This window comes from Tachysurus vachellii, chromosome 15 (genome assembly GCF_030014155.1).
Source record: "Tachysurus vachellii isolate PV-2020 chromosome 15, HZAU_Pvac_v1, whole genome shotgun sequence".
In the NCBI taxonomy this organism is placed as follows: domain Eukaryota; kingdom Metazoa; phylum Chordata; class Actinopteri; order Siluriformes; family Bagridae; genus Tachysurus; species Tachysurus vachellii.
The window spans coordinates 8,882,935-8,898,338 of record NC_083474.1 but is presented as its reverse complement, the minus strand read 5'-3'; the positions used below and the strand labels follow the sequence as shown (position 1 = coordinate 8,898,338).

The 15,404-nt window shown below is 37.4% G+C and overlaps 3 protein-coding genes across 3 annotated transcripts in view; 2 read left to right on the top strand and 1 right to left on the bottom strand.

Moving 5' to 3' along the window:
• The first annotated feature begins 34 nt into the window (after window positions 1–34).
• nherf4a (NHERF family PDZ scaffold protein 4a) lies at window positions 35–7,201 on the top strand. The gene is made up of 11 exons (XM_060887592.1): window positions 35–121; window positions 1,258–1,285; window positions 1,411–1,475; window positions 1,587–1,792; window positions 3,151–3,355; window positions 3,480–3,616; window positions 3,702–3,906; window positions 4,398–4,594; window positions 5,521–5,703; window positions 5,853–6,068; window positions 6,680–7,201. Exons 1-11 carry the CDS (start codon window positions 106–108, stop codon window positions 6,710–6,712), a joined length of 1,491 nt encoding a protein of 496 aa, XP_060743575.1. The 5' UTR covers window positions 35–105; the 3' UTR covers window positions 6,713–7,201.
• On the bottom strand, window positions 6,510–13,205 carry phykpl (5-phosphohydroxy-L-lysine phospho-lyase). Its single transcript, XM_060887593.1, has 12 exons — window positions 13,041–13,205; window positions 12,239–12,357; window positions 11,742–11,901; window positions 11,536–11,610; window positions 11,355–11,442; window positions 11,161–11,277; window positions 10,990–11,072; window positions 10,125–10,350; window positions 9,836–9,990; window positions 7,716–7,805; window positions 7,499–7,629; window positions 6,510–7,280 (listed from the first exon to the last, which is right to left on the bottom strand). The coding sequence occupies exons 1-12, from the start codon at window positions 13,097–13,099 to the stop codon at window positions 7,231–7,233; spliced, it is 1,353 nt and encodes a 450-aa protein (XP_060743576.1). The 5' UTR covers window positions 13,100–13,205; the 3' UTR covers window positions 6,510–7,230.
• The window catches only part of ube4a (ubiquitination factor E4A (UFD2 homolog, yeast)), a 21,152-nt gene continuing 18,915 nt past the window's right edge, over window positions 13,168–15,404 (top strand). Inside the window, exon 1 of the mRNA XM_060887591.1 lies at window positions 13,168–13,296. The gene's annotated coding sequence lies outside the window, so the exon portion shown is untranslated. The remainder of the gene's footprint in view (window positions 13,297–15,404) is intronic.

Genomic DNA, 15,404 nt, shown 5'->3' with positions numbered 1-15,404 from the left:
GAGGAGTCCAGATGACACGAAGTGCTTTGTGCATCAAGTGTGCACCTTGAACTCTTTTACTGCCTGCAATCCCGTCGTCCAGACAGGACACAAGCAAGCCACACCATGAGATACACTACAGGTACCTGTAACCAGAATTAGTTTGTTATTCTCCTTCATTTCAGTTTGATTTGATTTGTCTTACTTTCTAGGATAAAAGAAATTGTTTTAAAATCTTACCCAATCAACAATAATTATTCAGCAAGGAAGTAAGGATTTTACGAGAGGTTCGCTGTACGCCTAATAAATCTGATAGAGTTTTCTACTTTATTACGCTTGCAATGCATTTTTTTGAACGTGTGTTCATGGGAAATTATAAATGACTTAACATTCAAGGCAAGATTCAAACTACACATGAAATGGATAATGTATTATTGTGTAATTTTTTAAAACAATAGATATCGCAACCTATTTTTTGGCAGATGTTTTCTGAAATCCTTACAAAAATATTTGTATTTAATGAATTGGGTCTTAGAATTAAATATGTATACTTTATAAAAACAGAAACCTGATTTTTGTATGATGTTAATATTAAAAATCTCACTTCTTTGTATACACAGTATCCAGATTAAAACCTTTATAGTGCAGATGGTTGAAATGTTATCATTTATTCAAGAAAATAATATATGCTTGTTTTCATGCTATTGTGCTGTATAAAGTCTATACAAGTCTAAAGTCTATTAAGTCTCTAAATAAGGAACGCAGATCATCTTGTCACTGAGAAGTAAATATGTTTGAATAGATGTTGTCGTAAATCCAAATATCGAGGAATCTAAAAAGAGTTGATGCGACCAAAACTGTCATATCTACATGAAGTGAATTATGTTAGACAAATAAATAAAGAATGTATTAACATGGGGAATTATTTACATTTTCAGTGACCAGCTAAGCTAAGATTGCTATTCTCAAACATTGAGAAGAGTAGACAAAGGTTCCTCACAGCTATATGAAAGATCTTAGCCAAATAGACACTATTCCCCATCCTTATGGTTTTAAATATCATGACAAAATATGATTAAATGAGGGTAGAATCTGACTATAATAATGTTCTCTGTGTGAGATAATTACTGAATCGTTAATATCGTTAGATTATTTGACATTTATTTGCGGCTGCAGTAACCAAAATAACGAAAGTACTTTCAAGCTCATTTTAAATCTCAGCCGAAATCTCAGTTTGCTAAATAAAATTTCAAACTAAATATTACACTCATTTTTCAGAACCAGGAGATGCAACAGATGTGCCACAGTAAGTTTCCCTATCAGTGAGCTAATCTTGTACAGACCTCCTAACACATGATCAATTCATTACTGACTGTTCATTAATGTATACATCAAACTTATTTGTATTCATTATGTATTTTAATTTCTAAGGAAGTTCACTTTTAACCCAAAAGAAGGGATTGACAATCCAGTGTTGATGATCTCAGATGACCCAGGTAGATGACATAAAAAAACAATATGACAGCAATATCCTAAAGAACGTTTATGCAACATCTGCAATACATCTGTATAATAAACAATGCTGCTATAAATGAATCTGTCTTCAGAGCCAGACTTTTGTCCACGCTTATGCCTGTTAAAACGAGAGGTAGGCCAAGGATTTGGCTTCTGTTTGCGGAAAGAGAGTGGCTGTAGGGGCCATGTTGTGCACCAAGTTACCCCATGGAGTGCAGCAGAGCGCAGTGGCTTGAGTGATGGAGACCGCATTTTAGAGGTCAATGAAGCATTTGTGGACAACCAAGAGTACACCAAGGTAAAGACCGCAGCTGCGTCTTAATCAGCTGTGAATCAGTATGTCATGCACACGAGTTGGGGCACTTGCAAGGACCCTGGATCACTACACACTGGGACACTTATGACTCAATTTCCAACGACATTGTCATTTCCTCAGTCACTGTAAAAACTAAACTCACTCACTCACTAATTTTCTACCACTTATACAAACTACAATGGGGAGCCGGTGCCTATCTCAGGCGTCATCGGGCATCAAGGCTAAACATATATATTTCTGTTTTATACGTTTTATACATTTGTTAGCATAATCACGTGTGTTTCTGTCCTGGTACTTTAAGCAGGATTGTAGTCTATCTAGTGGATTTTAAAAGGCATTAGTCTCAAACAAACTGTATGTACATTTACATTACATTTCTGGCATTTAGCAGACACCCTTATTCGGAGTGACTTACATTTTTATTTCACTAGCATACCACGTCCCACAATGTATAAGGGAAGTTAAAAATGGCGAATGTATGTAATCATTTGTGATCTATAATGATAACGACTTACATTTGTAGAAGATGGTGTTATTTTGTCTGCCATTTCTTTCAAGCTGAGAGGTTTTACAAAGTGTGACTTCATTTCCAGAAAGGGAACATAGTGATCATCAATCGCTCATTTTTGCGGTGCCTTGTGGGAGCAAATGTTCCAGTGCACTGGAAGGATTTTGCAATTGAGACTGCCCTTAAAATGGCCAATCAGTGCAGACTGAGACACATCCATTAAAGATGGGCTGTTGCATGAGTTCTAGCCTACATTTCCTCCTTATTGCATCATACGCTGCATCCTAATTTTCCAAATATGAACCTTCAAGATACAGAGATCATTTTGTGTAATTAGGACATTCGTAACATATAACATTAGTTTTAAGAATCCCATGAGAATGTTGGTAATAATGGTTGGTTAAGACAAATCCAGCACAGACGTACAGTAGGTGACAAAGAATTTGTCAGACTCATAGATCCAGACAGGAATGCAACTACTGCTGATTGTAAACGAGTGCAAGTTGACCATTCCCCCAGCACCACTATGAACAGGTAGTTGGATAGTGTTATGGGTAACAACAAAAGTCAACTCAGTGCAGTTTTAGTAGAAAATAAAAATTGCATGGCATTGAAGATCATGTGTAAATAATACAGATCTGAAATAATTCAGGGTGGATTTTCCCTTTAAATGTACAATGTTCAATGAACACATTTTCAGATAATACAGTATATGCAGGTTAGCCAGTTAGTACCTTATTTCTCAGCATGTACAGTATGTGCACAAAATGGAGTATTGCAAAAATTATTCAAATGGGATTCATTTGTGTACTAAATTCACCTCTTTTTGAAGGTGGTGATGAAGGTGCAAGCATCTGGGCTACAGCTATGTCTGTTGGTCTTGAGTGCTGTGGAGTATGAAAGAGCTGTGAATGAAGGAATAGACCTCATGGCTCTATCCAGGGATCATCGAGGTGAAGGCTGTGCACGTCCTCGTTTGTGCCACATAATCAGAGATCCTGGCATTGGATTGGGACTCAGCATCAGTCTTATAGCGGGTACTAAAAATTATGCGCAGCATAAGGAATGAATCATTATCAGGATCAGTCTTAAAACACACATATCCAAATCTGTAATGGCTTGAGGGTTTACAGTTTGAGTATGCTTTGTGTGTGTGTGCAGGTGAGAGAGGAAAGTATTATTTAAGTCCAGTAAGTGACGGCCCAGCAGAGAGGGCAGGGGTTCAGGCTGGAGATCATCTGCTCTCGATCAATGGTGTCCTTGTCTCAAAACTTACACATTCTGCACTGATGAAAATGGTTAGTGGCATGGTGTTCAAGACTTTTATCAATTACTTCTGTTTTTGTTTAACTTCTGTTTTTTTTTTTGTTTTTTTTTTGTCAGGTTAAAAAGTGTGGTGAATATATAACCATTTTGGTGGTAGACAGTAGAAGTGAAGAGAGCTATAAGCGACGAAGATTGCCCATTCTACCCGCTTTTGCCAGCTCTCATAACCTGCCCTACAGGCCAAAAACCATACACCTTATCCAGGGACCACAGGGCTATGGGTTCCTGTTACGACAAGAGAAACTAACTACAGGAAATATTGGTGAGGATGTGTAAGCATGTGCTTCAGCGTGCTTTTTTTTTAACCTTGTAAATTACTGCAATATTATACTGTATATGTAATAAACCGAGGCATTGTCCTATTGGAACATGTTTGGATTAAGCCCCCCTCCTAGCACTCTAATGCTGGGATTCATTTTAAATGAAGCAAGTTAAGCTTAATTTCATTATCATGCCTGTATGACCTTTCCTTTCAATAACAATAGAGAATGATCATTAATGAACAGAAAAATATAAAATTATATATTATTATTATTATTATTATTATTATTATTATTATTATTATGAATTCATCTCCAGTAGTTGTTTTATCCTGCTTAGTGTTGCAGTGGATCTGGGAATCCTGGGAATGCTGGCCATGGTGTGGGAATGCACTCTGGATAGGATGCCCTATGATTCAGTGTGAATTTACTTTCATACTAATGAAGCATGTGCATGTTTAATGAAGCAAGTATATGCTTTGGCTTCCTACAGCTCACCTGCTGCGAGAGGTGGACCCGTGCAGCCCAGCTGAAGCAGCAGGGATGGAGGATGGGGATCTGCTCCTGGCCGTTAACGGAGAACAGGTGGAGCAAGCTGAGCATGAGGACATAGTCAACAGAATAAGGCGAAGCGGCCAGCAGGTCACACTTACTACCATCTCTATTCAAGGCAAAGACTACTACACACAGGTGAGTTCACACTCACGTGCATACATGCACACAAGGGTAGAGTACTACATGTTTTGGGGCTGAATTTAATACCATTCAAAGAACAGTGATTTAGTAAGCGTTCCTCTTTTAGTTTATGTTGGTTTGGGATTTAAACTGGAAGATATATGCAAGCCTGGGCTAATTACAAATGTGCTTCAAGGAAAATTCCACCCAGATACACAATAAATATGTTTATTAAAGAAAACAACACTAATATTGTCAAAAGTATTTGGACACATGACTATCACACTCATATGCAGGATTGTCTGTGTGCATTACAATTTCTTGGAGAATCTTGGAGGCTCAAACCTGTTCTAGCATGGCAATGCCCCTGTGCACAAAGCATGCTCCCTAAAGACAAGGTTTGTCAAGTCCTGAACTCAACCCCAGTGAACACCTTTGGGATGCACCCCAGATATCCTCACCCAACATCAGTGCCTAACTTTCCTAGTGCTCTTGTGGTTGCATGAGCACAAATCCCCACAATCACCCTCCAAAATGTAGTGAAAAGGCTTCCCAGAAGAATGGGGATTATTTTAAAAGTGGGGAATAATTCTGAAATAGGATGTTTAATAAGCACAAATGTATGTGATGGTCAGGTGTTCACATACTGTACGTATAGTGTAAACCTACATATAGGCCAAATAGTGACATGTTTAATATTTCTGGTGCATTTTTTAAAGTAAACAGTAAATGTGTTACACTGACATTACAAAGAGACACTCATCATTTTTCAATAATGTTTAAAATCGTACAGTATTAATAAGAAATCCACTGTAGAAGTGATGGAGAGCAGCACTTATCTGTTTTAGCATTGTGCTAAACAGCTACTGTATGTAGAATAGCTGTGGATTCTGTGTAATTGTGAATTAAAGGCATGAATTTTCTGGTTGTGCCCTTTACAGCTGGGGCTTTCACCACTGATGTTTTATGAAGAATACATTCCACAAAAAGTGTGTTTCCCCACAAACACCCTACCTTCCAACAAAACACCAGGACCTCGACTGTGTGCCCTTCACAGAGAGGACACAGGATTCGGCTTTAAGCTGGCATGCAGCCATATTGACAATGTCATCTACGTTGGCCAGGTTCTCATCTGATATCTTGCACTTTTATGTTATTGCACGTTTTATTTCACACACATTAAAAGCACAGTCATATCACAATCACACCAAATGAGTTTTCTAAAACAAATCACTGATCATCTGCATATTAACACTCTGTTTTTCTCTGCTAGGTAGAAGCTGGGTGTGCTGGAGAGAGAGCAGGGCTTCGGGAAGGGGATGTGATTGTGGAAGTGAACGGGCAGAATGTGGAGCATGAGAATTTGGAGAATGTGGTGACACTGATCATGAAGGGAGGCACTTCACTTATGTTGCTTGTAGTAGATAAGGATGGGTTCGAAAAACTCAGAACAAATGGTGTACCGATCACTCCAGATGTGAGCACACAGGTGAGAAATTGCACCCATGAGAAAAGATGATGTGTGAACAAAGGCACAGTAACTCAGAGATGTAGAGGCACTAGAGCATGTAGAAACAACTAGAAAATCCTTAAACTGAATCCAATAATTATCAGCACAACAGTACAAACTAAAAAGTAGTCTCTTGTTATGCAGGTGACTGACATAAGCCTTAGTGAAGTCAAAATACAACAGCTAAAAGAAAATTCATTTCCTGATATTAGAGGTTGCAAGTGAATAAAACACCAAGATTCTTCACCTATGGTTTGGTCCAACATATAGTTTCTATGTTTTGACATTCAAAGTTATTTAATAAAATATTAGTAGATTGAGATTTCATTTCCAAATTTCATTTATTAATATAATTCAGGTTTTAACTTTCTCAGTAAGGTGGAACTGAGTATCATTGAGTCAACAATAAAAATAATATAGTAAAGTTTGATAAAAGGATAGGCTTTAATATATACACACACAAACACAAAAAAGTAAGGCTCCAATGTAAATATGTTGAGCAAAATCGACAAAAACATGATACAGAGGCTGACAAAATGTGTAGAGTCTTCTAAATCCTTGTTGGCTTATTTTTATTTATTTTTTTGCAGGTTCCAGATACAACAGAAGACAACTTTGTATAAACGGTTGAAAATTCACCTCAATAAATCTGCTGTTATCTATTGGATCAAATCGTGTATTTATGCATCGAATCGTAATTAGTCATTCATTCATAAATATAACTCATATTTATTAATGAGACTTATTCATGACATGACACACATATTCTTGTCTTTTCACTTTGCAACTTTTGAATATACACTATGATTGTTAATAATAATTACGAACTGATCATGCATCTGTTTGTCATTTTCCATTTGTAAATCTCCATACTACATTAAAAGTGGATAAAAATGTGTACAAAGTATAAAGCAAATTACTCAGAGTTCAGGATTTGCAATGTTTCAAATATATTTTTGTATGTTAAAAATGATACATGGTTAGATTTACATGCATGTATATGTATATAGTAAACAAGTATTTCAGTTTCATTTGATCTTTCCTTGTTTTTCTTATATATTCTGTGTTTGTTCATTGATATGTGAAGCATTTTAAAGGTTTTAAAGGCTGGACATTTTCACCCAGGTTTTTAATTTCCCTACTAACCATGTTTGTTTTCGTTGTCCAGTTCTGAAAGGCCACCTTCAATTTCTGTAAAAGGCCCAAAGATTATTATTTTGAATAATCATTGAATAATATTTAATATATTTAGTCAAATATGATTAATATATTGTAACAAAAAAAAAAGCATACATGATCTAATATGAAATATCATACTGCATTAGATTAGATTTTTATGTATCGTATTAAGTATAATATTAATTTATGTGCCAAATAAAAAAATCTAACTGGTATGTCAGGTTTCTCACCTGTGAGAATGTGATCAATTTGTTCAGTGACCCTTTCAGCATCCTGCATGCTGAAACACATGGGGGGTTTCAATTTGACGACGTTCTCCCATGGTCCATCTGTGCTCAAGCATATATGTTTCTCTTTCAACCTGGAAAATAATAAGACAACAAGGATATTCTTGAGTAATCTTTCATTCGTGTTAACTGCTTTGTCTCATGTCTTGCTATTTCTCACCTCCTAACAAGCAGTGCTGCTTCATCTGTTGCTGGGGTTAAAACCTTTCTGTCTTTAACCAGTTCAAAGCCCACAAAGAGACCTACACCACTGTGGAGGAGATGAAAATATTTCCATGAAAACAATAAAAAAGTTCTGTCAAATAGCATGACAATTTCTTATGGTTTACAAGGACACTCAGGTTTGACTTAGCTGAGCACAAATTTTACACTAATACTTAAAATGAGATGTGAGTCTTACTATACATGATATTGTACAGTGCGTCGCATCAATATGCACCCCCATGAACCTTAATGCATTCTGATGTGTTACAACATTGAACTGAAAGGACTTCACTGGGATTGGGTTATGGATCAAAACAAAAAAGTGTGGGATATGTGTATACTGTATAAATACACCTATTTCTGAAAGGCCTAAAAGTTTTTTAGAAAATATACCAAAACCAACACCTTCTAGGGTTTTGGTTTGGAAATAAAATGCCCAACCCACATAACACCAAAAAATGGCATTAGACAAGCAATCAATCAATCCACAGACCAGACTGGACAATATACAAAGCTGGGCTTTATGGAAAAGTGACAATTTGTTGTTTGAAGGTGGACAAAAAGCATTTTGGAAACTCACCAAACTCAGGAAAATGTGTTCCCTGGTGTGATAAAACCAAAAAAACCCCACTACATTTGGTGGATCCGCTTCAGGGATCATAACTACGGTGGCCGGGAAGTGCAAAACACATTAACAAATCAGACAACACATTAACAAATCAGAAAACACAACGACATTTCAGACAACCCGGAAGCGGTTGGTATAGTTTGTGATTGGACAAGACACCTGTCACTCAAGGTATACATGAAGTTCAACAGTCTGCCGCAGGGAAAAGTTGGAATGGATGGATGGAATGGATTACTGTGGATTAATTCTGTTATTTTCTTGAACGGAAAACTTTATTTAAATGGAGAACTTTACACATTACACATAAGATTCCATACCTGTATATCTTGAGTGACAGGTGTCTTGTCCAATGATCGGTAAGTTTCCATTCAAAAACGATACACTACCGTTTCTGGGTTGTCTGACTTGTCGTTGTGTTTTCGGATTTGTTAATGTGTTTTCTGATTTGTTAATGTGTTTTGGGATTTGTTAATTTGTTTTAGGATTTGTTAATTTGTTTTGGGATTTGTTAATTTGTTTTGTGATTTGTTAATGTGTTTTGTGATTTGTTAATTTGTTTTGGGATTTGTTAATGTGTTTTGGGATTTGTTAATTTGTTTTGGGATTTGTTAATGTGTTTTGGGATTTGTTAATTTGTTTTCTAATTTGTTAATGTGTTTTCTGATTTGTTAATGTGTTTTCTGATTTGTTAATGTGTTTTTTGATTTGTTAATGTGTTTTCTGTTTTGTTAATTTGTTTTGGGATTTGTTAATGTGTTTTGGGATTTGTTAATTTGTTTTGGGATTTGTTAATGTGTTTTGGGATTTGTTAATTTGTTTTGGGATTTGTTAATGTGTTTTGGGATTTGTTAATGTGTTTTCTGATTTGTTAATGTGTTTTGGGATTTGTTAATTTGTTTTGGGATTTGTTAATGTGTTTTGGGATTTGTTAATTTGTTTTGGGATTTGTTAATGTGTTTTGGGATTTGTTAATGTGTTTTTGGATTTGTTAATGTGTTTTTGGATTTGTTAATGTGTTTTCTGATTTGTTAATTTGTTTTGGGATTTGTTAATGTCTTTTGGGATTTGTTAATGTGTTTTGGGATTTGTTAATTTGCTTTGGGATTTGTTAATGTGTTTTGGGATTTGTTAATGTGTTTTTGGATTTGTTAATGTGTTTTTGGATTTGTTAATGTGTTTTGGGATTTGTTAATTTGTTTTCGGATTTGTTAATGTGTTTTGCATTTCCCGGCCACCGTACATAACCCTGTGAACATCATACCCACATCGAAGCATGATTCTATTAGCATCATGCTGTGGAGCTCAGCAGGGACCAGAATACTGATCAGTGATGAGGGGCAAATAAATGGCATTCTTAAAATGCCTGTTCAATAATGTGAGACACAAAAGATATACAAAATAAAAAAAAACAAAACACCTGAATGATGGAACTGGTTAAATAAGCTCACCGCACATCACCAATAATTGGGTGTGTAGCCTGGAGGTCTCGAAGGAGCTTCATCAAATGATTTCCAACACAGACTGCATTACTTCTCAGGTCCTCTTTCTCAATCACATCTAGTACCGCAAGGCCGATTGCACAGGACACTGGGTTTCCACCAAACTGCATTGCAGATATATATCTTTACTTGTTAATAATCTTTCCACAATTGACAATTTCCACAGTACAAGACAAAACAATACAAACAATATTAAATATGAGATGTGTTATGATGTAACAAAATAAGAGTATCTCACAGTGTTGAAATATTCCACTCCATTGGATGTAAAGGCATTAGCTATCTCCTCTGTGGTAACCACACATGCCAAAGGATGCCCGTTGCCCATAGGTTTGCCCATAGTCACAATGTCTGGGCAGAAGTCTTCCCCTTGAAGCTGAAAAGCCCAGAAGTGGCTTCCTACACGTCCAAAGCCTGTCTGAATTTCATCCGCTACAAAAACGCCTCCGGCTGCCCGGATATATCTGTAAAAATGTATTTGAACTGTTACTTCAATCAGCACATATCAAGAAGTATAATTTACCCTATTCTGAGTAGGCATGTAGTAGCAATGTAGAATTCATGTCAGAAATAGAATATTGTGAAGTGCCCCATAACAAAAATAAGCATTAAATATCCTAGTATATTATGTGTAATTACTGGCTAATTATTGTAACATTCATTCATTCATTCATTCATTTTCTACCGCTTATCCGAACTACCTCGGGTCACGTGGAGCCTGTGCCTATCTCAGGCGTCATCGGGCATCAAGGCAGGATACACCCTGGACGGAGTGCCAACCCATCACAGGGCACACACACACACACACACACACTCATTCACTCACACAATCACACACTACGGGCAATTTTCCAGAGATGCCAATCAACCTACCATGCATGTCTTTGGACCGGGGGAGGAAACCGGAGTACCCGGAGGAAACCCCGAGGCACAGGGAGAACATACAAACTCCACACACACAAGGCGGAGGCGGGAATCGAACCCCGACCCTGGAGGTGTGAGGCGAACGTGCTAACCACTAAGCCACCGTGCCCCCCATTATTGTAACATGTTTATGTGAAATAATGCAGTGTGAGTTTACACAACAATATGAGAACCCCTACTGTGCAACTCTTTGAAAGTATCCAGGTGGCAAGATGATCTGTCCAGCAACGCTGGGCAAGGACTCTACAAAGAATGATGAAATCTATAAAAGAGACAATAATATAAATACATATTGCAAGACAAATCGTTGTGGTTTTCTCTGAGAAATCATTAAATGTGATAGAGCATACCTTGCGTCCTCGCTTATGTGCTTCATCGATAAGACTCTTCACTGAATCTGCATAAGCTTCTGCTGGGTTGGGATGATCTGCACGGTAAAGACCTCTGTATGTATCAGGGACTGGTGCCTGCATGAATCAAACCAGTTTCAATTTTAGCTTAGAACCATGTAGAATTTTCTGTATTGTTTGTGTTTTTTACTCACCACATGAACCCACTCTTTTTGGCCTGCCAGTTTACGGAACTTGTACGGACTTATGTCAATAAGACTGGTAAGATGGCCGTGATAAGCACTTCAGAGGAGGAAAATGGCAATATGGACTTATGAAATCAAGTGTATATGTATAACCATTTGGACCATATGATAAATTATTTAAAGTTCTTACTTGTCTAGAACTACAACGTCCTCATGTTGGGTGTACTGACGGGCCAGCCGCAGGGCGAGATCATTCGCTTCTGAGCTACAGAAACAATGAAATTATTTACCACATTGCAGTCTGAAACATGTTGTACAATGACATATTTACATCAATAAAATGTGTAGTACTGCAATAAAAGTACACCATGTTTGATATTGAACAAAAGCTCCTACCCTGAGTTGACAAAGTAGAAGACACGTAGCTTCTTGGGTAAAGTGGCTGCAAGGCGTTCTGCATACTGGATTATATTATCATGTAGAAACCTGGTGTTTGCATTAAGAAGCTCCATCTGAGTTGCTGCAGCCCGACTGATGCTGGGGTGACAGTGACCCACTGCAAGATGCACATTATAACATCCATATAAGTTTTTTTTAAGTAAATGCATGGATTCTCATACTTGTTCAACCCCTTTACCAATAAAATTAATTATATACAAACCTCCTCATCATGAATGATTATAAACATAATTAGTTATTTAAATGTTAGGCTCGTTATTCAGGTTTGTACAATAGTTTTTTGACAATTCCTATACTTTACAGCAACAAATAGTACATTTATTTAAATGTATTTAAAAAACATTTATTTATACATGGTTGTTTTTAATTTATTGAGGCCCGTTGGATTTAAATTCCAAAAAATAATAACTTTGATAAAGTACATTTACACATACCATGCTGCACATTGCTAATGCAGTCTAAGTACTGTGTCCCATTTTCATCATATAAATACTGTCCTTGTGCTCTCACTATTTTCACTGGGTCATGAGAGAAAAAGAGTCTGCAAGACTGCCTGTAATGACAAGGGAAATCGTGAGTAGGGTGTTGTTCAAGAGACAGGTTCATAAATGTAGCTGTGATAAAGATCTAAATCCAAAGTGCAGATAAATTATTGCAGGATTGTAAAATGCAATGTATTTCAATTTAAAATTCAAAATAGTCTAACCACTGCTGAAAGACAAAAAAGAACACATAAAAACAGGATTATTCTCACAAAGCAGCCTGGCTTGTTTGAGTAATTTAATAAGCAAATGTGAATGCCATCCCAGTCTCAGTCTCTCTCTCTCTCACACACACACAGCATATAGTTCAGAGATGCCAATCAGCCATAACAACCCCAAAGGCAAACTTCAGCCACACGGGAATACACACACACACACACACACACACACACACACACACACACACACACACAATCACACACAATCACACTCATACACACTCATACACACTCATACACACACACACAATCACACTCATATACACTCACACACACAATCACATTCATACACACACACACACACACACACACACACACACACACACACACACACTCATATACACACACTCATACACACAATGTAATTAAAAAAAAATTCACTAAGCACTAGAAAAGCGTGTAACTAAAAACAACAAGACTCTAACCCACTAGTTAGAAAACAAAACAATTAACAGAGAGATTTCTTCCAGTCATACCCAATCATCTTTTTGCGCATTTTCAAAGTGTGTTCCTTGGGGAACATTTCCAGCTCCATTATAACTATTAGACACAAGTTTCCCTCAGTTTGGCTACTTCAGCCTCACCACTACACTACTGCCCTGTCAGCAAATGTACAAACTACTGCCTGACTGAACTACTGTCGCATCGTGATGACGTGCTACACGTTCGCGTTCAGGAACAGAATTCACCGAGCATTGAGCAAAACCTTACATTACAAACAGTCGACAGCAGGTATGGCTTGTTGCTTTGACCGACACGGTCGCGTTATAATATAACAATCCCTAACTATTTTTGATTTCGTTCTCCTTTCTGCAAACGAGTGATAAACGTTAATGTGTTGACTGACGCGCTCGCGCCAGGCTACAATGCTAAAGCTAGTATCTAAGCCTGTTAGCTAAATGCTAACTAGCCCGATAGCTTGAGTTGACAGCTTAACATCTGTTCTGTCGTTAATTGTCGGCTTTATCTGTCGCTCCTTTCACAAGGACGTGAACGTAAAGTCACAAAACGTATCATGTGCTGATTATTGTAGAATAAACGACATGACACGTATTAAAAATCAGTTTAAAGTCCACTTGGAATCAAACTGTGTGCTTCAGAGCATTGTTGTACCTGTCTGTTCTTTGTGTACCTGTCTGTTCTTTGTGTACCTGTCTGTTCTTTGTGTACCTGTCTGTTCTTTGTGTACCTGTCTGTTCATTGTTGTACCTGTCTGTTATTGTTGTACCTGTCTGTTATTGTTGTACCTGTCTGTTCTTTGTGTACCTGTCTGTTCTTTGTGTACCTGTCTGTTCTTTGTGTACCTGTCTGTTCTTTGTGTACCTGTCTGTTCATTGTTGTACCTGTCTGTTATTGTTGTACCTGTCTGTTCTTTGTGTACCTGTCTGTTCTTTGTGTACCTGTCTGTTCTTTGTGTACCTGTCTGTTATTGTTGTACCTGTCTGTTATTGTTGTACCTGTCTGTTATTGTTGTACCTGTCTGTTATTGTTGTACCTGTCTGTTATTGTTGTATCTGTCTGTTCTTTGTGTACCTGTCTGTTCTTTGTATACCTGTCTGTTATTGTTGTACCTGTCTGTTATTGTTGTACCTGTCTGTTATTGTTGTACCTGTCTGTTCTTTGTGTACCTGTCTGTTATTGTTGTACCTGTCTGTTATTGTTGTACCTGTCTGTTCTTTGTGTACCTGCCTGTTATTGTTGTACCTGTCTGTTATTGTTGTACCTGTCTGTTCTTTGTGTACCTGTCTGTTCTTTGTGTACCTGTCTGTTATTGTTGTACCTGTCTGTTCTTTGTGTACCTGTCTGTTATTGTTGTACCTGTCTGTTCTTTGTGTACCTGTCTGTTCTTTGTGTACCTGTCTGTTTTTTGTGTACCTGTCTGTTATTGTTGTACCTGTCTGTTATTGTTGTACCTGTCTGTTATTGTTGTACCTGTCTGTTATTGGTGTACCTGTCTGTTCTTTGTGTACCTGTCTGTTCTTTGTGTACCTGTCTGTTATTGTTGTACCTGTCTGTTCTTTGTGTACCTGTCTGTTCTTTGTGTACCTGTCTGTTCTTTGTGTACCTGTCTGTTATTGTTGTACCTGTCTGTTCTTTGTGTACCTGTCTGTTCTTTGTGTACCTGTCTGTTCTTTGTGTACCTGTCTGTTCTTTGTGTACCTGTCTGTTATTGTTGTACCTGTCTGTTATTGTTGTACCTGTCTGTTATTGTTGTACCTGTCTGTTCTTTGTGTACCTGTCTGTTCTTTGTGTACCTGTCTGTTATTGTTGTACCTGTCTGTTCTTTGTGTACCTGTCTGTTCTTTGTGTACCTCTCTGTTCTTTGTGTACCTCTCTGTTCTTGTTGTACCTGTCTGTTCTTTGTGTACCTGTCTGTTCTTTGTGTACCTGTCTGTTCTTTGTGTACCTGTCTGTTCTTTGTGTACCTGTCTGTTATTGTTGTACCTGTCTGTTATTGTTGTACCTGTCTGTTATTGTTGTACCTGTCTGTTCTTTGTGTACCTGTCTGTTCTTTGTGTACCTGTCTGTTCTTTGTGTACCTGTCTGTTATTGTTGTACCTGTCTGTTCTTTGTGTACCTGTCTGTTCTTTGTGTACCTGTCTGTTCTTTGTGTACCTGTCTGTTATTGGTGTACCTGTCTGTTATTGGTGTACCTGTCTGTTATTGGTGTAGCTGTCTGTTCTTTGTGTACCTGTCTGTTATTGTTGTACCTGTCTGTTCTTTGTGTACCTGTCTGTTCTTTGTGTACCTGTCTGTTCTTTGTGTACCTGTCTGTTATTGTTGTACCTGTCTGTTATTGTTGTACCTGTCTGTTATTGTTGTACCTGTCTGTTATTGTT

Coding starts and splice junctions, on each gene's coding strand:
- nherf4a (XM_060887592.1), top strand. Junction 1,793..3,150: donor ACAACCAAGAGTACACCAAG/GTAAAGACCGCA, acceptor CTCTTTTTGAAG/GTGGTGATGAAGGTGCAAGC. Junction 3,907..4,397: donor ACTAACTACAGGAAATATTG/GTGAGGATGTGT, acceptor GGCTTCCTACAG/CTCACCTGCTGCGAGAGGTG.
- phykpl (XM_060887593.1), bottom strand. CDS start 13,099: ATGGAGCTGGAAATGTTCCCCAAGGAACACACTTTGAAAATGCGCAAA. Junction 12,358..13,040: donor ATGCGCAAAAAGATGATTGG/GTATGACTGGAA, acceptor TTGTCATTACAG/GCAGTCTTGCAGACTCTTTT. Junction 11,278..11,354: donor AAAAAGAGTGGGTTCATGTG/GTGAGTAAAAAA, acceptor TGATTCATGCAG/GCACCAGTCCCTGATACATA.